Source organism: Salvelinus namaycush, chromosome 39 (genome assembly GCF_016432855.1).
Source record: "Salvelinus namaycush isolate Seneca chromosome 39, SaNama_1.0, whole genome shotgun sequence".
Classification (NCBI taxonomy): domain Eukaryota; kingdom Metazoa; phylum Chordata; class Actinopteri; order Salmoniformes; family Salmonidae; genus Salvelinus; species Salvelinus namaycush.
Genome location: NC_052345.1, coordinates 18247110 through 18270185, shown reverse-complemented (window position 1 = coordinate 18270185; position 23076 = coordinate 18247110). Strand labels below are relative to the sequence as shown.

Sequence of the window (23076 nt, the reverse complement as noted above, 5' to 3'; positions counted from 1 at the left end):
CTGAGTAGTTCTTTAAATTGAACTATGCATGGTAAAGGTGTATACACATTTTGCATTCATTACTGCCCATGTTTAGGATGCACGCATGCGCTGTCCCATATCAGTCATCGTAGCTTTGAACTGAAAGAGAGACATTTAAACCGTGAGCTGTCTAGGAAGTCGACATAGTATTTAGGGTAGGTAAACGATTAATTATTTCATACATTTTTATCTGAACAGGTAGCTATCTAATAACACAATGATGAATATAACATTCATATCTAGTCTGACTCTGATCAAGCTTGGACAATTGTCGTAATATTTTTTGTTGTCGTATTCGACACAACGAAATAACTTACCACGCTACACACGTCGAGTAAATTACAATCGAATCGGAACTGGCCAGCTGGCTACCGTACACCCAGAGTCATAACGTTATACAGTATATAGAGACTCTGGTCAATGTTTTCTAGCTAAATGGCTAACAAAACCATGGCTAGACCTATATATGGCCCTGTACAGAAACAACCCCGAGCCATTGACACTAGACCTGCATTAATTGGACAGGTAGCTAGGTATAGGTATTAAGCCTTTATAAGCATTGTTTTTGCTGCAGCTTGCCCTCTCTGCTACACCACTTGCTCATTGTCATACTTTTTCACAGCACAGGGCCACTGTTAAATCAAGGTGTGGAACACTGAACTATGCAGTATGTCTCCAAAAGGAACTCCATTGCCTATTTTGTCTGTGAAAGAAGTCCCACCTTGACCTCCGCCAAAGAGACATGCCCACACAACTTTGCTGAAATATTGCCCACGGAAATGAGCTTGAAGATTTTCAGCGAACTGGACATTGACAGCTTATGTAGTGCATTGTTGACCTGCAAACTGTGGCACCACATCATTGAACACAGTGACCACCTCTGGAGGAATCACTGCCTGACTGTGCAAGCTTTCTGTCAACTGGAGATTGATGGGGACAGACAGTATGGACTGTCGTGGAAGGTGGATCTGTTGGTTTTTAAACAGCTTCACCTCAATTATGCTAGACTACTGGAATGACTGTCTATAACATCATTGCCAGATTGCAAGTATAGACGTATCATAGACATCACATACGACATCCCTTACGAAACATTAATACAATAATGCTCTTTGGATGTGTGTCATTTATCTCAATAACAAATGCCTTTGTCATTCTTGAATTGTTTCTTATTAGGTCACCCTGGTGCGGAGCTACAGGAGAGGTTTTCTGAAGAGGGAATGGTTAAGGGGACGATACAGCAACATTCGTTCTGCCGATGAACTACTGGACAGGAACATGTGCTCATTGGATGTGGAGACTTGGGGCGAGATTCTGGAAGCAGAGCTGGAGAGATAGATGCAATGCTATAAAGAGATATGAGTGAACTCTTTAGATTTTATTTTTATACTTATGTCTTAAGCACTTGATTTGTTTTATACCTTTATACCATTTTTAAATATGATTATGGTTAAATCACAGACTTGTATATAATTTTTGTTATACATTAATATATGGTAGGCTACACTCTAGTAAAATATGGATACTCTTTAATGGATTCCTACATCAGTGATACAATTGTGCCTTCACTACACTGAATAAAGTGGGGTCATTAAGATAATTTGCGTTCACGTCTTTGTTTACAGTATAGCATTAAAGTGCAGTACTTTTGCTATTTGTCAGTATTTATGAGCTATTTAAACACCTTTGGTTGACTTCTAATTTGAGTTATATTGTATACAAAATACTCATAATGCACTGTATCAGATATATGGAGCTGGAACCCAATATTTCAATTCATTTTGACATGACTGTTCACTTTATGTACATCCATGCAAATTCATGTATTACTCACTCACTGTAGACCACGGATCACCATACATTCATTGAGAGACATGATTTTGATGCACAAACAAATCTGGTGTGGTGCATAACATCTTTAATAGTCTAATTAAATGATTGTAGTTAGTACCGTAATTATAAAGACAAAGTCAATTGCCATATTTAAACTCTGCCACTGTATCAAAAGCCATATCCACAAATTAAACAGCAAAGAAACTTCAGGCTACACTTTTGAAGGTTCTATAACAAAGTTCCACTATTTCCGCAGCCTGGACAGGGTCAACTCGAATCAATTGACAGACTTTATAAGGTCTCTAACAAGATCCAATGTCAGCACTTCAGACAGGGATAGCCAACAATATTCGGACATTGCACATTACGGTAGTTCACCCTGCATTGTTAATTGTTGTTTTATAGTTTAATACAGTGTGTGGGCCTACATCCTGTCGGTATGTCCATGCAAGCCTATAGCAACCAGGAACACCATAGGAAACCCTGAAAACAAAATACACTGAGTGTACAAAGCTCTTTCCATGAGATAGACTGACCACGTGAATCCAGGTGAAAGCTATGATCTCTTATTGATGTCACCTGTTAAATACACTTCAATCAGTGCGGATGAAGGTTAGGAGACAGGTTGAATCGTTATTATTAAGCCTTGAGACAATTGAGACATGGATTGTGTATGTGTGCCATTTAGAGGGTGAATGGGCAAGACAAAGATTTACAGTCAGAAAGTGTTCATACCCCTTGACTTGTTCCACATTTTGTTGTGTTACAGCCTGAATTCAAAATGGATTACATTTTTTTCCTTACCCATCTATACACAATACCCCATAATGACAAAGTGAAAACATGTTTTTAGAAATGTATTAGTATTTATTTATTTATTTGGAAATACATTTACATAAGTATTCACACCCCAATACATGTTATAATCACCTTTGGCAGCGATTACAGCTGTGAGTCTTTCTGGGTAAGTCATAAGAGCTATGCACACCAGGATTGTACAATATTTGTTCAAATGTTTTGTATTGTTCAAGGTCTGTCAAGTTGGTTGTTCATCATTGCTCGACAGCCAAGTTCAAGTCTTGCCATAGATTTTCAAGGAGATTTAAGTCAAAATTGTAACTAGGCCACTCAGGAACATTCAATGTCATCTTTGTAACTCCAGGGTATATTTGTCTCCGAGTGTCTGTTGGAAAGCAGACTAAACCAGGTTTTCCTCTATGATTTTGCCTGTGCTAGCTCTATTCAATTTATTTTCATCCTAAAAAACGTCCTTAGTCCTTGTCGATGACAAGCATACCCATAACATGATGCAGCCACCACCATGCTTGGAAATATGAAGGGTAACACTCAGTGATGTGTTGTATTGGATTTGCCCCAAACATAACCCTTTGTATTCAGGACATAAAGTTAATTTCTTTGCCACATGTTTTGCAGTTTTACTTTAGTGCCTTATTGCATACACAATGCATGTTTTGTAATATGTTTATTCTGTACAGGCTTCCTTCTTTTCACTCTTTCATTTACAGTGCATTCTGAAAGTATTCAGACCCCTTGACTTTTTCCACATTGTTACATTACAGCCTTATTCTCAAATGGATTAAATTCATTGTTTTCCTCATCAATCTACACACAATACCCCATAATGACAAAGTGAGAAAAAAAATTGGGAAATGTTTGCAAATTTATAAAACATAAAAAAACATAACTTATTTAAATTAATATTCAGAACCTTTGCTATGAAACTCGAAATTGAGCTCAGGTGCATCCTGTTTCCTCCATTGAACATCCTTGAGATGTTTCTACAACTTGATTGGAGTCCACCTGCCCTGAATGATGGGTGGCCACTGTATTATTGCAACTTATTATGTGACTTGTGTGACATTTTTACTCCTGAACTTATTTAGGCTTGCCATAACAAAGGGGTTGAATACTTATTGGCTCAAGACATTTCAGCTTTTCATTTGTAATGAATTTGTAAAAATGTGTAAAAACATTATTCCACTTTGACATTATGGGGTATTGTGTGTAGGCCAGTGACACAACATCTCAATGTAATCTATTTTAAATTCAGGCTGTAACAACACATTTTAGAAAAATTCAAGCGGTGTGAATACTTTCTTTCTTTGAACAGGGTATGGAGGTAGGTGCAATGTGCACGGGTTTGAGTGTGTCAAGAACTGCAACGCTGCTGGGTTTTTCACGCTCAACAGTTTTCCGTGTGTATCAAGAATGGCCCACCACCCAAATGACATCCAGCCAACTTGACAACTGTGGGACGCATTGGTGTCACCATGGGCCAGCATCCCTGTGGAACGCTTTCGACGCTTTGTAGTCCATAACCCGACGAATTGAGGCTGTTCTGCGGGCAAAAGAGGGTGCAACTCAATATTAGTAAGGCGTGTCTAATGGTTTGTACACTCAGTGTATAATTACGTGCATTCAGATCAGATCTTTATTTGTAGGACTATCTATGGCAGAAGGCTATGGATCATTTTAATCGGTATATTGATTATCCTCAGTGAGGAACTGTGTCGGGGGAATGCAGCCATCATTGTTAGTGATTTTACCCTTTTTGCCAGTTGTACACGTCACAGCATCCTCTCTGGTGCGGTTGGAAATGCACCAATGCTGCATCATTCCGCTTTCTCTTTAATAATTATAGGTTGCCCCCGAGACAATAATAGGCTATATTTCAATCATGGTCGACGATGTTCCACCGATTATAAATATTTCTATCGCTCTAAAAATTCAACCGAATGATGGACCGGTGTTTTTCAAGGTGGATGGGACCAGATTCGGCCAGAGCAGGACAATAAAATTGCTTACAGGGTCGAAGTATAAGGTTGAAGTGGTTATGAAGCCGGGCAATGCTGATGCCGCGTAAGTACAAAAGACTATATCAAGAAAAGCACTGGACATTTGCATTAGTAATATTGAATTCGTGTACAATACACTCAAATTCACCTGTCAGTCTTACTATAGCCCATTACAGTGCGTCTGTGGATGCAGCCTGATGAAGGCGCTATATCCTGCCTCCCCTGAGTGTTTGATCAAATGTTATTTTTCTGACGTATAGGCCTATGTATCTGCATGTTACTGTATCTCGAAATGGGTTGACTGCAAATGATGTCTGTATACCCCCTATATCTTACAGGCTATTTTACAATGCATAGGCTACAGCCTACTATGGATAGGCTATAGTAGCCTACCTTTCCCCTACCCGATATTCTGCATTAATAAATAATGTCTTGACGCGGCGTGTGAATGCATTTTTAATCACACCAAAGAGGGCGATGACAGAAAGCGTCCTTTGCGTGTTGATTCACGTCTCAACAATTCACTGCCATGGTAGACTACAGGCCCATTGGGTGGGGTTGGGAATGATGCCCACTAACTAAAGGGTTTGTTTCATGATTCCCAGCACCATGAACATCGGAGGTATCACTCTCCCTCTAGAGCAGCAGTCCAAAGATGAGGAGTCAGTGGTGTACCATGGACACTATGACTCAGAGGGAGTGCCTCACACCAAGAGTGGGGACAGGCAACCTGTCCAAGTCAGCATAGAGGTAATCCAGTAGAATACCTCATCCTAATTGTATAACTAAGCTGTAACTAACTGAGTTATTGATAATTAAGTGGTGTCTTCTCGGCAATATAAATGTACATTTTCTCATATTTAGACCCAACTCAAAATAGTGATATTATCAGCACTAATAACTCATCAATTCTCTTATCAAAACTATTTTCAGACATTTTAAAATGCACTTGTTGTAAGAAATGCGCTATTGACAGTAAATACAGTTCGATTGATTTAAAGTCATCTTCAGCATCGTATGATTGAGTCCCTTCAACGAATGTCTTTCTTTTCTCTGTGTTTTTGTGTCAGTTTGGAAAGGCGGGCCAATTCGAGACGATATGGCAAGTGAAGTACTATAACTACTACAAGCGAGACCAATGCCAGTTTGGGAACAAATTCACCAATATCGAGTACGAATGCAAGCCCAATGAGACGCGCAGCCTGATGTGGATCAACAAAGAGGCGTATAATTGAGGAACACAAATTAAACTCCTCCTTCCAATGCCCAGTAACGGAAGAAAAACAAGCAGAGGCGATGCGATGCACACAATAACTCTTTTACCATCAACTTAAGAGGAAAAAGCCTTACTGTAGGCATGCGTTTCAAGTCACTGAGCACCATAATTGTCTGTTTTAGAGAGAGGGGGGCAGTTATCTACCGGTCTGATCTCGGGGGTTGTTCTTGATTGGTTTCAATCAAGACACGTAGTCAGGTTGTTATCAGCTATATCATTGGGAATCACAGCTATACAACATCCGCTGTGTTGACTCTCAGCTCTGGCCCTCCTGGACCAGGATTGAAGACAGTTGCGGGTGGAAATGTATCTAACCTGATTTATTACGTGTGCGGTGTGTGCGATGTGAGTTATATGAATACATTTACATATTTGTGTCATCCTATGTGTTCTAGTGTTGTTTAAGCCTTTGGAACAGCTGTCTACTTCTGAACAGCACAATTGTGATTAGCCTATAAAAGGGGTGAGACAGTTTTTTTGTTAAAACTTCTATATTATTTTATGGAGATATTCTTATAATTTATTAAGTGCTTCTATTCTTGTAATGTTGTGGATCACTATCATTGTTTTGTCTCAGTTTTGTCTGTAAATGCATGGCTGAATAATCCTGTGCCTAAAGGTTTTGTTCTTCAGATGCAAAATGATATCAGATTGCCTAAAATGTTCAGTTCTGTTATATATGTAATTGAAAAGTGTGGAAGTAAATAAACCCATACCAGTTACTAGCGTACTTGATTAACATAATTGTACAATAAATTGGAATAAGGAGTTTGTTGTTGCTGCTGTTTAAATTGTCCTATTGAAGACACTCATTACACTGAAAGTGTTTATGATTCATGTCTCATTTCAGAAGCCTGCTTACAGACTACAGTTGTGCCATTGCTTCCTTGTCCTCATTAGCAGTGTAAGCCCCCTTATTCACATGCCCACTTGCACATCCTATTCCAATCGGTTAGACAAATTAGGCCTCGTCTTTTACATCTAGTACAGTATGGCTATTCATGCCTGTGAAAGATAAATCTGCAATAGTCAATCTTACAACCATGCATCTTTATGGGCAAGCCTGTAGGTGTGGCATTCATATTCACTGGTCGATTTTTCCACATACTTAAACATTACTGCATAGGTCTACATTTAGAAACTGGATGAGGAAATAGGCCTACGCCGAAAAGCATTAAACGCATCACTTAAACACTGTATTGATGGATAGGCTACAATTTTATGTAAATGTCACAATACATGGTTGGCATACATACATTAAAAGAAATAGACAGGGTACCCGGATGTACTGTATAGCCGCACCTCCCCCTATTCGCCTTTCAACCTCGCTCGCTCTCTACACCAACACAACCTCCTCTGCGGATCCACTGTAGCTACTGCAGTGAATCCGTCATCCGTAAAGAGAAAAGGCGAGAGCAAGTCAAGCTGGTCTATATTTATTACAACCAGAAATATTTCCCTGGAACAGTCTTAAAATTGATTGTGCAACGTCGTCCTTTCAAAGTGTTTCCCTTGCGCACCAGGTGAAGAAACCCAACCGACAGAATGGTAAGGAAAACTATAGCTAGCTATTCTAGTGTTGAACCAAATGTGTATAAAATCTTACACCATATGCATGCATGCATAGCACTCAAGGCTATCCAAGATCTCGTTGCACTACGTTCTTATTTTCCCGACCAAATGAGCTTGAAAGCGTTTATCGCGTTACCTTTTTGCACGCACAATTTCATGTTTACAGATATGACAATATGGCCAACGTTATGTGTTGGTGGTTTATCGCATTCTGGTGTGTTCTGAAAAGCTATATTGAGACTTCTCAAAATGTGTGACAAGTATCTAAACCAACAACCTAGCCAGTTAGCTAAGCTATAGGCACATGAATAATGGCGCGAGCTTGTGGGGGAAAAGTGAAACATCGTATCGTTTCCGAACCCGCAAGCAGGCAACACTAACAATATCGATAGGCTGTCACGCCTTAGTTTGTGCATAAATTAGATGCGCTTGTCAACTTGTGTCGGCATTATTCGGCTTTATAACGCAGGTCCAACAAGGCTGGACTAGCACTAGTTAAAACATACTACATAGTCACAGCAAATGGGCACTTTTCCTGTTTGTAACTTGAGAGAGCTGCACGGTATGTTAACGTGGTTCCCAATCAATACAACTAGCTAACTACTCGTGTTAAAATGAACAGGACTGTTCTAGTTAGTCAGCCACATTATAAATGTTAAACTACATTTCCAGGAAGAAACAATTGCTTCCCAAAGAGCCACCTTTTATTACATTTTCTATATTACCTCTTGTTACATTATTTGTATTTTCTTTTTACCAGTCCCAGTACAGGGATCTGAATAAATGGCTTTAAAATGACATGCATTGCAGAAAGCCAGAGTTTCATACCACCTCAGTCATATCAATTTGCATCAGAGTTCCATTTAAAAAAGATTGATATCTTGTAGTTCACTGACCTATTTCCTGTTCCTCCCAATTTCCAACGGTCATAGGCCTACATTAATTGTACATGCATAGCCCATGTTTGGGGGGTTAGTAGGCCACTTGATTGTTAAACATGCATACTGGACCTATATGCATTTCTGAAGCGCCCGCATTTAGCTCAGACCAAGTGTGCATAGTGGTTTCAGGAAAAGGAACACAAATGCATCAACCTTAAATACGCTATAGGATCTGAATAATTGCTTCAAACAAAAATATAAACGCAACATGTAAAGTGTTGTTCACATGTTTCATGAGCTGAAATAAAAGATCCCTGAAATTTACCATATGCACAAAAAGCTTATTTCTCTCAAACTTTGTGCACAAATGGGTTTATATCCCTGTTAGTGAGCATTTCTTCTTTGCCAAGATAATCCATCCACCAGACAGGTGTGGCATATCATGAAGCTGATTAAACAGCATGATCTTTACACAGGTGCACCTTGTGCTGGGGACTATAAAAGGCCACTCTAAATTGTTCTGTTTTGTCACACAACACAATGCCACAGATGTCTCAAATTTTGAGGGAGTGTGCATTTGGCATGCTGACTGCGGGATTTCCAAATAATTTTATCTTAATTTCTCTACCATAAGCCACCTCCAATGTAATTTTAGAGAATTTGACAGTACTTCCAACCGACCTCACAACCACCAACCATGTGTAACCTCGCCTGCCCAGGACCTCCCCATCCGGATTCTTCACCTGAGTGATCGTCTGTGACGAGCTACCCAGACAGCTGATGAATCTGTGGGTTTGCACAACCAAAGAATTTCTGCACAAACTGTCATGTCTGTATGGGCAGGCATAAGCTACGGACTACAAACACAATTGCATTTTATCAATGGCAATTTGAATGCACAGAGATACCGTGATGAGATCCTGAGGCCCATTGTCGTGCCATTCATCTGCTGCCATCACCTCATGTTTCAGCATGATAAGGCACGGCCCCGTGTCGCAAGGATCTGTGCACAATTCCTGGAAGCTGAAAATGTCCCAGTTTTTCCATGGCCTGCATACTCACCAGACATGTCACCCATTGAGCATGTTAGGGATGCTCTGGATTGACATATGACAGCATGTTCCAGTTCTTGCCAATATCCAGCAACTTCGCACAGCCATTGAAGAGTGGGACAACATTCCACAGGCCACAATCAACAGCTTGATCAACTCTATGCGAAGTAGATGCGTCGCGTTCCATGAGGCAAATGGTGGTCACACCAGATACCGACTGGCTATCTAATCCACGCCCCTACCTTTTTTTTTAAGGTCTGTGACCAACAGATGCATATCTGTATTCCCAGTTATGTGAAATCCATAAATTAGGAACTAATGCATTTATTTCAATTGACTGATTTCGTTATATGAACTAACTCAGTAAAATCTTTGAATTGTTGCATGTTGCGTTTTATATTTTTGTTCAGTGTACTATATACTCCTCCTATAGGCTGTCGCTGCAGGCAGCCAGGACTTGGGATGACGCTGATTTGGTTTTAATGGATTCTATCGGGAGATGGATTGTACACTCTAGCTGTCTTTTTGAAACCACATTCCAATTGTAAGCAGGCCCTCAGTGAGAACTGTTGGAAGTCAAGTGTATTAGGCTATCACTGCAATATATCACATTTTCATCAAATGTATTAAGTTCTCAGCGCTTGACAGATAATGCTGTCATGGTGCTCAAAAGCAAAATGTGTAGCTTACTACCAGCCTTGGCATATACTGTGACAGTGTTTCAATACAATGCGTGTCGGGAGACTGGCTTGCTTCTTCTTAACCCTTAGTACAGATGTTTTAGATCAACAAAGGAGATGGATTTGGAAGAAAATACTCTTCAAGTTCCAAACCCAGTTCTAGTAATGCAAGTACTAACTGGTAACAATGTTGAATAGGCCTAGACAAAAAAAAATTTGTTGAATGAATCGTTAGTGACAAATTAGTTGCCTGAAGGAAAGGATGTTGAAAAGAAAGTAACAAAGATCATTGTTCATTTTATATGTTTGGACTGGCAATTGTGGTACAAATTACGCAGCTGAGTTAGGCCTAAATCCAACCCATCTGCCCTCCCACCATTTTGCAATGTTATAATTACAAAACTAGCTTTACTTCTACAACTCCCACCACACAGACATGACCTTACACCAAGTAAATGGTGTAACCCTAAACCCCTCAATCCACTTGAATGTAATGCTCTGTGTGACCTGAAGTCAGAGGCACAGGACTGTTGCAGCATCAACACTACTGTGTCAGTGATTTGAAAACACCGAGCATGGACATCTATGGGATTCTTGGAGTTGAGGTTAGCCTATATCAAATTAAGATAGTGTGAAATAAAATGTTGATGTTTGCCAAACCAAAAGTAACATACACCAGTCATAGTGACAAAAGTCACATTGCCTGGACGTTGGAGCCTAATCCCTAAAATACTGTTCATGAAACAAATGGAATGATACTTTTATTGACATTTCCTTCACTATTTTATGACTTCAAATGATGGGGATATGGAGCCTATATGCACAACGTAATTTTTTGGGTATTGTATCCAAAGCTTAGCTAGATGGAAAGACATGGCCATGTCTTTCTGGTCGTCAATGATCAGTCTTGGGTTGTGACCGGCTTTGTGGTCAGCAGCAAGTCGAAACAGGTCTCCTACTTTCGCTGTTTTGTATTCATCACAGAGAAAAGGAATTTCAGCTTGCAATCCCGATTCGGATTCTGCAACAGAGTCCTCATCAGCACATTCTGGATGATGTGTGGATTTACACAGGTAGCCTGGCTAGCCATTTTAACATTTGCTTTCTATCCAAAGCAACTTACTGTTCATACAGTGCATTCTGAAAGTATTCAGACTTCTTGGCTTTTTCCATATTTTGCTGCATTACAGCCTTATTCTAAAATTGATTAAATTGTTAGTTTTTTCCTCATCAATCTACACACAATACCCCATAATGACAAAGCAAAAACAGGTATGTAGAAATTTCTGCAAATGGATTAAAGATTTAAAAAACTATCACATTTACATAAGTATTCAGAACCTTTACTCAGTACTTTGTTGAAGCACCTTTGGCAACGATTACAGCCTCGGCTTCTTGGGTATGACGCTACAAGCTTGGCACACCTTTATTTGGGGGATTTCTCCCATTCCCATTCATTCTTCTCTGTAGATCCTCTCAAGCTCTGTCATGTTGGATGGGGAGCTTCGCTGCACAGCTATTTTCATGTCTCTCCAGAGATGTTTGATTGGGTTCAAGTCCGGGATCTGACTGGGCCACTCAAGGACATTCAGAGACTTGTCCTGAAGCCACTCCTGCATTGTCTTGGCTGTGTGCTTAGGGTCGTTGAAGGTGAACCTTCGCCCCAGTCTGAGGTCCTGAGTGCTCTGGAGTAAGTTTTCATCAAGGATCTCTCTGTACATTGCTCCTTTCATCTTTCCCTCGATCCTGACTAGTCTTCTAGTCTCTGCCGCTGAAAAACATCCCTACAGCATGATGCTGTCACCACCATGCTTCACCGTAGGGATGGTGCCAGGTTTCCTCCAGACGTGATACTTGGCATTCAGGCCAAAGAGTTCAATCTTGGTTTCATCAGACCAGAGAATCTTGTTTCTCATGGTCTGAGAGTCCTTTAGGTGCTTTTGGCAAACTCCAAGTAAGCTGTCATGTGCCTTTTTTACTGAGGAGTGGCTTCCGTCTGGCCACTACCATAATGGCCTGATTGGTGGAGTGCTGCAGGAAGGTTCTCCCATCTCCACAGAGGAACTCTGGAGCTCTGTCAGAGTGACCATCAGGTTTTTGGTCACCTCCATGACCAAGTCCCTTCTCCCCCGATTGCTCACTTTGGCTGGGCGGCCAGCTCTAGGAAGAGTCTTGGTAGATTCAAACTTCTTCAATTAAGAATGATGGAGGCCACCGTGTTCTTGGGGATCTTCAATGCTGCATACATTTCTTTGGTACCCTTCCCCAGATCTGTGCCTTGACACAATTTTGTCTAGAGAGTTCTACGGACAATTCCTTCGCCCGCATGGCTTGGTTTTTGCTCAGACATTCACTGTCAACGGTGGGACCTTATATAGGCAGGTGTGTGTGCGCGCCTTTCCAAATCATGTCCAATCAATTGAATTTACCCCAGGTGGACTCCAATCAAGTTGTAGAAACATCTAAAGGATGATCAATGGAAAGAGGATGCATCAATTTCGAGTCTCATAGCAAAGGGTCTGAATACTTACGTAAATAAGATATTTCAGTTTTTTATTTTTAATACATTTGCAAATATGTCTAAACCTGTTTTCGCTTTGTCATTATGGGGTTGTGTGTGTGTGACCTCCCGGGTGGCGCAGTGGTCAAGGGCACTGCATCGCAGTGCTAGCTGCGCCACCAGAGTCTCTGGGTTCGCGCCCAGGCTGGGCTGGGTTCGCGCCCAGGCTCTGTCGCAGCCGGCCGCAACCGGGAGGTCCGTGGGGCGACGCACAATTGGCATAGCGTCGTCCGGGTTAGGGAGGGTTTGGCCGGTAGGGATATCCTTGTCTCAGTATGTAAAATGTAATAAAATGTATGCACTCTACTGTAAGTCGCTCTGGATAAGAGCGTCTGCTAAATGACTAAAATGTAAATGTGTGTGTGTGTGTGGATGAGGATAAAAATGTATTTAATCCATTTTAGAATAAGGCTGTAACGTAACAAAATGTGGAAAAAGTCAAGGGACCTGAAAACTTTACTAATGCACTGTATATGTGACCCGAGCAGGAACTGAACCCACGACCCTGGCGTTGCTAATGCCTCTTACCAACTGAGCCACAGAAGTGCTCTATGATATTCAGGAGATAAATGTTTTAACTTGGATTTAAATGGATAGTTATTTAGAGGCATTTAGGATAGTCCGTGCCCCTTTTTTGGCTAGCCGTTCAGTCATGGCCCAAGTCTTTATCTAATAAGGCCTTATCGGCCTTTTTCAATTCCTTTATGTCCCACTGAGATGCGGTAAGGCAAAGGCAGTGGATTGCCCTAATTTCCAGCTCTGACAGAATCCAGTTCATTCTGTTGTTCTCATGCATAATGGAGAATGCCACTTCTTAGGGATAAACAAAATGCCTAGAGTGGGATGGACCGACAATGGGTTTCAAATCTACCTGCCGTTTTAGGGGCAGGTGGCAGGATATTGTGCCACTCTGTAGTGTTCATTGTGTTTCCCTATTAACGTACCAAGCTCACATCAACATATTGGCCCATCATCACTTTCATGTGTCAGTGTTGAGATAGTAGTATACCCCTGATGTAAGAATCGGTATGGCGTTTGTTCTATGTGGCGCACACAATCGGGTCTTTACATAAGATTGTCACCACTCAACTTGTTACAATGTAATCAATGGTAAATGGCAATATTTCAGACCCTTGGTGCAAATGCCATCTTATTATAGCAAACCAATTCCTATATTTTGAAGAAGCAAATCCAGATTTTAATGGTGAAATGTTATATGCTATGGTTTCCTGTCTTCATTTCTGAATAGACATTAGGTTGGGTCGTCATTCTCACAATTTTTTCCCCCCTCTTTCTTTCTAGGGAAACGAAGCAAGTTATCCCTTGGAGATGTGTACACACTGTAAGTATTTGAGGTGATCACTGGCAACTTCTCCAATACTGCTGCTGCGATTCAAACAATATCCGCTGTGGGCTGTCCTGCATGTAATATTCAGATATATGACTGGAATTTAATCTTAATTTATGCATGTAAATACATAATGTATGCATGTAAATACATAATGTATGCATGTAAATACATTGACCGAGAACAATTTTGAGGTAAAAAATTTAGGCTACGGGATTGCATTGTCTCTGGTTTAAAGAGTGACCGCCCAGTCAACTCAAAGGCCAGAATCTACCATAGGCTTTGCGGTTCACAAAAGTCCGGGACACTTAAGAGGTAAACAACTGGTCCGGTCGGGGGGAATTGAGCAGACCAATATATGCATCACCACACGCGACACTGCATTCTTCAGCCCTTCACAGTGTGACCCAGTCTCAGACGCTGCTGGGAGGCGTGAGCACTTTGCTGCCACAGCTAAAAATGTCTCCCCCCTCATAAAGGTCAGTTTCAGGGCTGGTGGGAGAGCCTTATTTATTTTTAGTCTGAGTAATAGTCCATTTTTAATTGGTTTGTCACCCTGCTGCGCCATCCCTCCACCCTCATCAATCCACCCACCCCTCAAGAGAAAATGGGGCTAATTAGAGTTTCAGGACTGAACTTTCAGGCTCTACTTTTTCGGGAACTCCCTCCTGTGGAGGATTGTGGCGTGCAGAGCCGGAGCTCAGACGTCAATGTTGGCCGGTGTCGAGTGTGTTCTGGGGGGGATGGGAAAACAGCGCAGGGGGCCCACCTCTGCACCTCCCTAACGAGCTGTTACGTTAGGTGTCACAGGGGTGGCCGTCGGGCCGTGATTTACGACGGCACTTGTTAATTTACTTGCCTTGAAACCCATAAAAATCTCCCTCTCTCTCTTTCTCCCCGCCCAGTCTTGTACAGAATGTGTTTGGCTGGAAAGGCAAATGCCAAATGCTAGGTTTTCAATCATTTTGAGAGAGACCAGACTAACGTAGGACTTTGTCAAGGGTGCAAGTAGACAGTTCTACTTTCTGGTGTTGATTTAGGGGTCCCACTTCCATAAAGACTTGCTACTTTGATGCTTATGGACCAGCTGACACAACCACCACCATCAAAACAGAGTCACGCCTGGGTTGCGCACCTGCAGGACAATCAAAAACAAGAGCCTTCAACAGGTCTCAAACCTCAGCCAGCCGATGGACTTCCCCGCAGTGGGATATTTTGGGGAGTCTCTACCCACCCCCTCACTCCTGGGAGCAGGGTGTGGGGCAGCTGTTCACCGTGTCAAGAAGGCGCACAACCTTAAATCAGCTGTGCGCTCCGAGCTGGCAGGGTCCGAACACTGGTCGCTCAGCCAGATCCCTGTCCTGGTCCACTAGTCAGGGCGTTCGTTAGTAGACCCCTAGAATGCTAGTCAGTTCTATCTTTTACCCCGAATGGTAAAGGTTGGATATGGGGAAGGGGGAAGCTGATCCTAGCGGAGGGGCAACTTCTACTCGGAGGGTTAGGTGACTCCCTGTGCAAGGCTGAAGCTGTGGCTAAACAGACAAAACTACTGGCCCTGCAAAGACTGTTTTCGCTTCAAGAGAACATGGTGACTCCCTGCTTAACACCTTGTGTTTTTCTGTAGTTGTACCCACTAGTACCCACCCCCCCCCCTTCCTCCCCCCACTTAGACTGAAGTCTCAACACAGTGTGCATATCTCTAAGTGGCAATCTTTAGCATCTGCTGAGAGCTTTGGGGCGTGTCGTAAGGAGCACCAGTCAATCATGGTGATGCAGCAGAACGTGACATGCATGCGAACCCACACACAAATATGCATGCACACAGACGGCCATGTATTGGCTACCGTGTTCTTTGGAGCAATTCGTGATCTGTTCCTCAAACTAGACGAGTATCTGCATCTATAGACAGGTTGTATTTACTTGTTTCTTGTACACAGACACATTCTCACAGGCACATTCCAATCAAAAAACTTCACAAACGCATGATGTATAATTTTTTTTTTTTTAAACAACAAGATAATAAACCATCCAAATTGAGCTACAAACCAGCACATCAAGACAAATTAACTTCCGTATATTGTATAGAGACAGAGCTGAGAGAATTTATTCGGCTGTTTGGGAGAGCTGCAGTGCTTTGATGCGCCCCAGTGGGGGACGCTTTTTCAGTGAGATCAGCGGTGTGACTCGCCCACATGTAAGTGGGGGGTTGTGTTTCTGCAGCAGTGAAATAAGTGCGATGGCAACGCTTCCTCATTATCTGCCTCTTGTCAGATGCGTGTTTGGTTTATAGGTGTGATATTGGTTAGCTCATTGGCTAGCTTGCGTAGCCATTATATCTCTCTGGGGGGGGGGGGGGGGGGGGGGGGGGCATGATTTGTTTACAGGTCTCTAGAGCAAAGCAGTGTCTAGAATTACTATTTAGACTCAAATGGGGCTAAATCTTGACACGTGCCCGAATGCTAGTAACACTAACATAACACATTGTTGATAACCCAATTGTGGTGGTAACACTGTTCCTAAAATATCATAACCGGGGCTTGATTCATGAAGACTCGAAGACAGTCTCGGAACTCTCAAGCTTCAGCATTAGCCTACTTGCCGTTGTGTATGCGTGGTCATTGGTTGTGAGGGAGATGAGGCCCAGTGAGGCGAATTATGAAACCTATGTGAATGTAACGTGTTGTCTCCTCCTGCAGCTCAGTTTGTGTTGAAAGCACCCTCTAGCTCAGCTGGCTGTCTGACTGCAGCTCTCAAAATACCCTCCCCCCCGTTTTGTATGTTTGCTAGTTGGGTTTCCTTGTTGCTAGGGGTTTCCCAAGGGGAGGGCAGCACCAGCCATTTAGCTGTGTGTGGAGTGAGGGGTGTTTCTCTCTGCCTTGTGGCTATAAATACTTTCCCCCTCCATCTATTTGATCTACACTCGTGGACTGGATACACGGACAGAATGGTACCCAGCACTGTCTGGCATATACTGTTGTGCAAGTGTAATTGAATTAATGCTGTGCTGTTGGGGCCTGTGCCTCTGCAGCTACATTTTTGTGGCCCCCGATAAAGAGGTTGTGTCAGGGGAGGAGCTATTGAGGTATTTAAAAAAATATATATATATATATATATTTTCTCAGTTCGTCTAGCAACTTATATACAAGAGTTAAGTCCATCATTAACGCTGAAATTATTAATGGGCTGGGCTGGCTATATCCAAATTATTTTCAATGGCATCCTTCCTTGTCTCCATGTCAGACGACTACTGAATGGCTTTTGGGGGCTGGAAAAAAGTGCGTAAGGCATCACTTTCCGGCTTATATTGATTTGTCTTCAATTCATTTCCCATGTAATGAATAAGGGTCTAAATGTAGAGATATGAAATTACCAATGCGTAAGCTCCTGTTGCCAGGTAGTCTCACGTAGCCATCCAAAATGTTCTGTTGGCTAAAACGCCTAGAATGGGTCGCTTAATTAAGCGGCTACATTTTGATTGGATGTTAGATTTCAAGAACCCTCCCCCACATGCCCGTAGAAAGGCACTGCGTGTTTATGTTTCCCAATTTGGTAGGACACATGTTGCAGAGAGTTGCTCACAAATAGATGTAAAAGGGCATCCGTTTTCACTGTAGTGCCGTATTGGCAGCACCCCATAATGTATAGCCGCCATAGTAATATTGGAGTTCTTGTGACACCCCACTCACTTGTTTTGGGGTACATCTAGTGGTGGGTCTCGGTTATGGCAGCAGTTGGTTCCTACTTGTTAAGCCTGTCATCATGGTACAACACTGCTGACTAAAACACAACTGCCACGTCGAGGTGCCCAGAGGAACGCCTCAGCAAACCCAAGCCATATCGGGTCAGAGAGAAACTCCGGATTGCCTGTAACTGTCAAATAAAGCTGATGCAAAAATACTTTTGAGTCTGTAGATATGAATTGTGCCACTAAGACTGATTAAAAATAGCTTGTTATTTACAGTGAGACTCTGTAGGTGATTTAATACTAGTGCGAGGTTGATCATATTAACAAACTACTGGAATATTCTTTATCATATCTGTAGAATTATACGTATTTGATAGTCCTTGGTTGGAAGCCTTATAAATGATATGGTGTTTAAAGGATTGTGCACAGCAGCAGGGGAAAGGTTCATTTTGTGAAATCCCGCCCACATTACGGCTCACACTTAGTCTCACTTAAGTCCACTTCATGCTGTTGTGTCCACGTTACGATTAATGGATATCAGTCCGGTGATTAGTGTGTAAAGGAGGCGTCACATGACACAGTGAAAGAGCTTAGAGTTGGGAACCGAGAGGTATGCTGCTACTGTAGCTCAATGTTGGCCACCAGTATCAAACTCCACTAGGTGGGCGGTAGCTTGGGACGGCTATGCTATGGCCAGCGCTCGCAAGAAGTCGGGGAAGAATCAATCGGGGATGGGTGAATCGATTCTAAAGGCAGCAAAGGACCATAACACCAGATGTAAGTGACCAGGTCGGCCCGTTTTCTTTTCCCCATGTGCTGAAAGTGTGCTTCCGAAACCCGGTGGTGGTGGTAGCTACCCTAGAAATTGGAGTATGCTGTGGAAGTTTTGTTCCCCCTATATGTGTATAGGTCGGTTTTAACGCCACCCTTTCTCGCTCTCTCCTTTTCTATTTCAGTTGATGCTGATGAGATTAAGAGGCTAGGAAAGAGATTTAAGAAACTCGACCTAGATAACTCTGGCTCCTTGAGCGTGGAAGAGTTTATGTCCTTACCGGAACTCCAACAGAATCCCCTTGTACAGCGAGTAATCGATATATTTGACACAGATGGCAATGGGGAAGTCGACTTCAAAGGTAAGACTGATATATGGGGTTATTCACCTTTTTCAAATTATAACTTCAAAAGAGCCTTTGTTGTCTGTTTAGTCTGGTGTCTTTGTGTAGGCTATCCTTGTGGATAATGACCAGTGCTGTTTCACCTTGAAATTAAATCATCAACCAAATGTTTAAATGTATAATGTTTTTTTCTAAGAAGTGTTAGCCTGCAATATGATGTTATGCTGAGCAACTTAAATCAGGAAATGCCTTAACAGTTTTGGGCCGTTGGGCATTTTCCTCGAAAGCACCCTCTAGCTCTTATACAACTGAGTGAATGAAATAAAGATCCAATGTGTATTCATGTCCTTGTTACTGTCCTTTTTAATTGTTGGTTGATTCAAAATGGCTTCACATTCTTCTACAGAATTCATTGAGGGTGTCTCCCAGTTCAGTGTCAAAGGTGATAAAGAGATGAAATTGCGCTGTAAGTATCGTGCCGACTAATCTCAACTGCTTTCACTGTGAAGTTTCCCCCATTTTTTAAAAACGATGACCCACCTTTGTTGATACACCGATGCTGAGCTCATAAAGCAAATGTTTGTGATTTAGATTTTCTGTATGAAAAATGATCCACCTTCTTGGATGTTCAGACGTTCTTCCGTTAAAATCGCTCGAAATATGCATATTGGCAGATCATTCCAATGACGCTGCAATGAAAACCTCATCAAATAGAGGTCTGACACAATCTTCCCCTTGTCCTATAGTTGCCTTCAGGATCTATGACATGGACAAGGATGGCTACATATCCAATGGAGAACTCTTCCAGGTCCTCAAGATGATGGTGGGAAACAACTTAAAGGACACCCAGCTTCAGCAGATTGTTGACAAAACCATCATCAACGCAGACAAAGACGGCGATGGGAGAATATCCTTTGAGGAGTTTTGTGCGGTGAGTCAAAGAAACAAAGTTTTACTCTGTGATAGGGTTGTACAGTTCCTAAAAACTTTCCATAAAATGTTCACAAGTTTGAGAAATCCCATTTGGAGGATTTCCGGAACCAGTAGGGAATGATCTGGAACGAAATCCTCCAACAAGGATTTCTGCAAAAAAAACTCAGAACTTATCTGAAATGTTGCAATCATATTCCTATGATCGCGGTGCATCATTTCTGTTCAAATTCAAAGGTTTCTGTTGCGTCCGTGACAGTTTCTTGCCCCTCTGTCTTCCATTAGGTGGTGGGAGGATTAGACATACACAAAAAGATGGTTGTGGACGTGTGACTGACCTCACGGGCCCCCTCAAAAATCCCTTTTCGCTTTCTTCTCCATTTCTGAGGATCTGCTCAAGGCGTCATCCAGCAACGCTCTCTGTGTATTTTTCAATGGAAGTATTTTTCTCTGTGAAGCCACCTTTTTTTTTCAACCCGAGCCTTCTGAAAGCCAACCATTTGTAAGTGTTATTGAACATGAATTCTCTCCATAACCCGGTGTAACACTTTAAGAGCCTGAAGGACAGCTTTTTATCGTTGAGCGAGTATTTCAGTTTGGTGGAGGAAGGTTAGTGTGTTTCTCTTTCATTTTGAGGCAGTTGGGATTTATTAAATATTTATTTTGGTCTTGGCTTTTTGGGGGGGGGGGTGTAGTTAGCTGTGATGTAACTTGATGTACTTGATTTCGTACAACACGAAAATAGAGCATGAAGTGCCAATCAGAACATATAATAAACCGGTTGAATATAATGGTATCTATCTTTTTCTATCAACATTCGGTAGAATTGCTTATTTCAATGTGCATACAGCACGATTCAAACAATCCAATTACATTTTCAGGGCAAATGCTTTCCCTGCTTCTTTCACTCAGTATTTTGAGCAGCTAAGTTTTTAAGATCGTGTAAGACAGCTTTCTTAATAAGGGGGATTGTGTACTATACATGTTTATATTGTCAGGGACATCTATCATCTTGCTTTGAAGATGCAGTGGAGTAGAGAAAATAATATTTACATTTCTGCACATACAAGTTTACTTCAAGGGCAAGTCTTTTTTGAGTCACTGGTTGGTTATGCGAATAATTTTCACCTTAGTCTCTTATTCCAACAAAAAGCACGTCTTCATTCTGGATGGTATGACATCACAGGCCATTAGAATATTCTCGTTAATGTGTTTTGTATTTATTGCTTTGTCAGCCATGTGAAGTTACAGATATGGATTGGTTACAGACTATCAAATAGAAGTAGAGATGAGTGCTTTTTGTTTAAATGCTGGTGATACGGTAAATCTAGCTTTTTTGGGGTTGCATTTAACAACTTAACTGCAGGCAGAGCTGAGGTAACTTACAGTAAGTAGGCTATAGTTAGGACATTGAGGGATGTTAAGTTGGTTAGGCTTATGAGAGGCGGTGATTTCAACGTACACATTTTGCCTTCTTGACAATGTAATTTGCATCTATTTCATGAACATCTTTTAATTCGGTTTCTCAAACATTGTATGGACTTGCCGTGAGTTGACGTAATAGTGCAAGGTCACAGGTGGGCTGTCCCTCTTCCTCCCTACCTCCTGAACATCATTTTTTTTCTCTTGAGTTTTGTTGAGAAGATTGCAACCAACAAGGGCATTTTATTATAAAGCTACCAATGTTCTTTACACAGAGAGAGGGGACAAGACAGAACAGGTTTAATTTGTATCTATACATTTTATTGGAATTTAAACGTATTTTAAGTTTGTGGCTCTGCTTTTTTGCCCAACTGAATGCACCAACGGGCGGGTGTTCCAAGCGCGTGATCCTGTGCCGCATGCGCCCGCCTCGCACCGCTGTTTTCTTCAATGGCGTGCTGCACGACGACGGCTCTTATCTGATCTTAAAAGGCCCCGAAGTCTTGTGATGTGCTTGCATGACATGAAGGGTTCTTTTTTTCTTCTTTTGTGTGCATGTAGATCCATTTTTTTGAAAATCTGTATGTTTACATATGAATCTTAATGTTAATATATTATAACAAATGAAAATGACATATATGGATGTTGGCAACAAAAAAAAAATTGGTAAATGTTGAATAAATATGGAAATGACTAAAAGTAACTCCACTACATGTAACTGTTATTCTAAACAACTATAATCTTTTGGATATCTCTGTCACTTCTATTCCAGCAAAGCTTCACTTATGCCCCAGAGTAGACTACCAGCTCTGTTTCAGGGGGTAACCATTCGAGATGTTTTATTTTATTTTTTGTACATTTCATTTTTTTAACAGATATTTGTTAGAAACATGGTAGTATTAGTGGTCCCTTCTTTGTTTGTTTTTTAGGTTTGTGCTAAATGTGTCCACTATTGGAGGAAAGGGATCCGTATAGGGTGTGTTTTATTACGGGGTGGTAAAGGGTGGAGGCAAAAAAAAAAAAATGTTTTCAGTCTTAGGTTTGACTTTTCTTCTTATCCGTCTCTGCATGCTGCATCTGCTGTGGGAACCATTTGAAACTTCATACATGAAAAAGAGAAATAAACCATTTGAAAGTTGTTACAGAGGCTGTGAATTGTGTGACAACACATGTACTGTGTGCATTATGTATCCATGCGTTGTGACCGTTGCAAGGTGGCGCTTAAATTAGAATGAATGCAGTTGGGATGGCACACTGCAGAATATGTGTGAATGCGCTTTGATAGAATGCCAGCCGGTTTGTTAAAGACCAGCAACAAAGGGATATTTGTCCTATGAAAGTAGGGGAAATATGTTTTTATATTGATGATTAGTATCCCCACATGTATGACACTGTTTTCATTAATAGGACAACCATAATTCTATTGTACTGAAAAATGCACTCAACCAAGCAGGAGCATAATGCACAGATGGTCATGGGTATGTTATTGTTATACTCTAAACTGACCGCTAGATGGCAGCATAAGATAACAAAAAAGAATTGCTATTGAGTGTGGGCGAATCTCAAATATTTTCCTTGTGTCCTCCTTGTCTCCTCAAAATGGTTAATTCCCTCAGGCCTTATTTTTAGGAGGCGAAATGACCGTGTGTCTTCAGAGTAGTGCAGAGGGTAGTGCGTATGGCCCAGTACATCACCGGGGCCACGCTTCTTGCCATCCAGGACCTCTATACCAGGCGGTGTCAGAGGAAGGCCCTAAAAATTGTGAAAGACTCCAGCCACCCTAGTCAGACTGTTCTCTCTACTACCGCACGGAAAGCGGTACTGGAGCGCCAAGTTTAGGTCCAAGAAGCTTCTAAACAGCTTCTAACCCCAAGCCATATGACTC

The 23076-nt window shown here is 41.7% G+C and overlaps 3 protein-coding genes across 4 annotated transcripts; all 3 read left to right on the top strand.

Annotated features, from left to right (window-relative positions):
• Positions 1-101: 101 nt before the first annotated feature.
• Positions 102-1671, top strand: LOC120032839 (F-box only protein 48-like). 2 transcript variants are annotated; one of them, XM_038979047.1, is made up of 3 exons: positions 102-176; positions 644-983; positions 1198-1671. In XM_038979047.1, exons 2-3 carry the CDS (start codon positions 684-686, stop codon positions 1357-1359), a joined length of 462 nt encoding a protein of 153 aa, XP_038834975.1. In that variant the 5' UTR covers positions 102-176; positions 644-683; the 3' UTR covers positions 1360-1671. The 2 variants fall into 2 exon arrangements, with proteins under 2 accessions (XP_038834975.1, XP_038834976.1); XM_038979048.1 differs by having other exon boundaries at positions 103-176; positions 649-983.
• A 2881-nt stretch (positions 1672-4552) lies between these two features.
• On the top strand, positions 4553-5905 carry LOC120032517 (CB1 cannabinoid receptor-interacting protein 1-like). The gene is made up of 3 exons (XM_038978649.1): positions 4553-4734; positions 5276-5420; positions 5741-5905. Exons 1-3 carry the CDS (start codon positions 4553-4555, stop codon positions 5903-5905), a joined length of 492 nt encoding a protein of 163 aa, XP_038834577.1.
• A 1371-nt stretch (positions 5906-7276) lies between these two features.
• Positions 7277-22337, top strand: LOC120032996 (calcineurin subunit B type 1). Its single transcript, XM_038979280.1, has 6 exons — positions 7277-7494; positions 13994-14033; positions 18681-18857; positions 19246-19305; positions 19586-19770; positions 20055-22337. The coding sequence occupies exons 1-6, from the start codon at positions 7492-7494 to the stop codon at positions 20100-20102; spliced, it is 513 nt and encodes a 170-aa protein (XP_038835208.1). The 5' UTR covers positions 7277-7491; the 3' UTR covers positions 20103-22337.
• The last annotated feature ends 739 nt before the right edge of the window (positions 22338-23076 follow it).

What these genes read in the sequence shown, in the direction of transcription:
- LOC120032839 (XM_038979047.1), top strand. Translation starts at nt 684, where the DNA reads ATGCAGTATGTCTCCAAAAGGAACTCCATTGCCTATTTTGTCTGTGAA. An exon ending in AGTATGGACTGTCGTGGAAG is followed by an intron (nt 984 to 1,197) that starts GTGGATCTGTTG and finishes GTTTCTTATTAG; the next exon opens with GTCACCCTGGTGCGGAGCTA.
- LOC120032517 (XM_038978649.1), top strand. Translation starts at nt 4,553, where the DNA reads ATGGTCGACGATGTTCCACCGATTATAAATATTTCTATCGCTCTAAAA. An exon ending in CCGGGCAATGCTGATGCCGC is followed by an intron (nt 4,735 to 5,275) that starts GTAAGTACAAAA and finishes CATGATTCCCAG; the next exon opens with CACCATGAACATCGGAGGTA. An exon ending in CTGTCCAAGTCAGCATAGAG is followed by an intron (nt 5,421 to 5,740) that starts GTAATCCAGTAG and finishes TTTTTGTGTCAG; the next exon opens with TTTGGAAAGGCGGGCCAATT.
- LOC120032996 (XM_038979280.1), top strand. An exon ending in CTTGGAGATGTGTACACACT is followed by an intron (nt 14,034 to 18,680) that starts GTAAGTATTTGA and finishes TTTCTATTTCAG; the next exon opens with TTGATGCTGATGAGATTAAG. An exon ending in TGGGGAAGTCGACTTCAAAG is followed by an intron (nt 18,858 to 19,245) that starts GTAAGACTGATA and finishes ATTCTTCTACAG; the next exon opens with AATTCATTGAGGGTGTCTCC.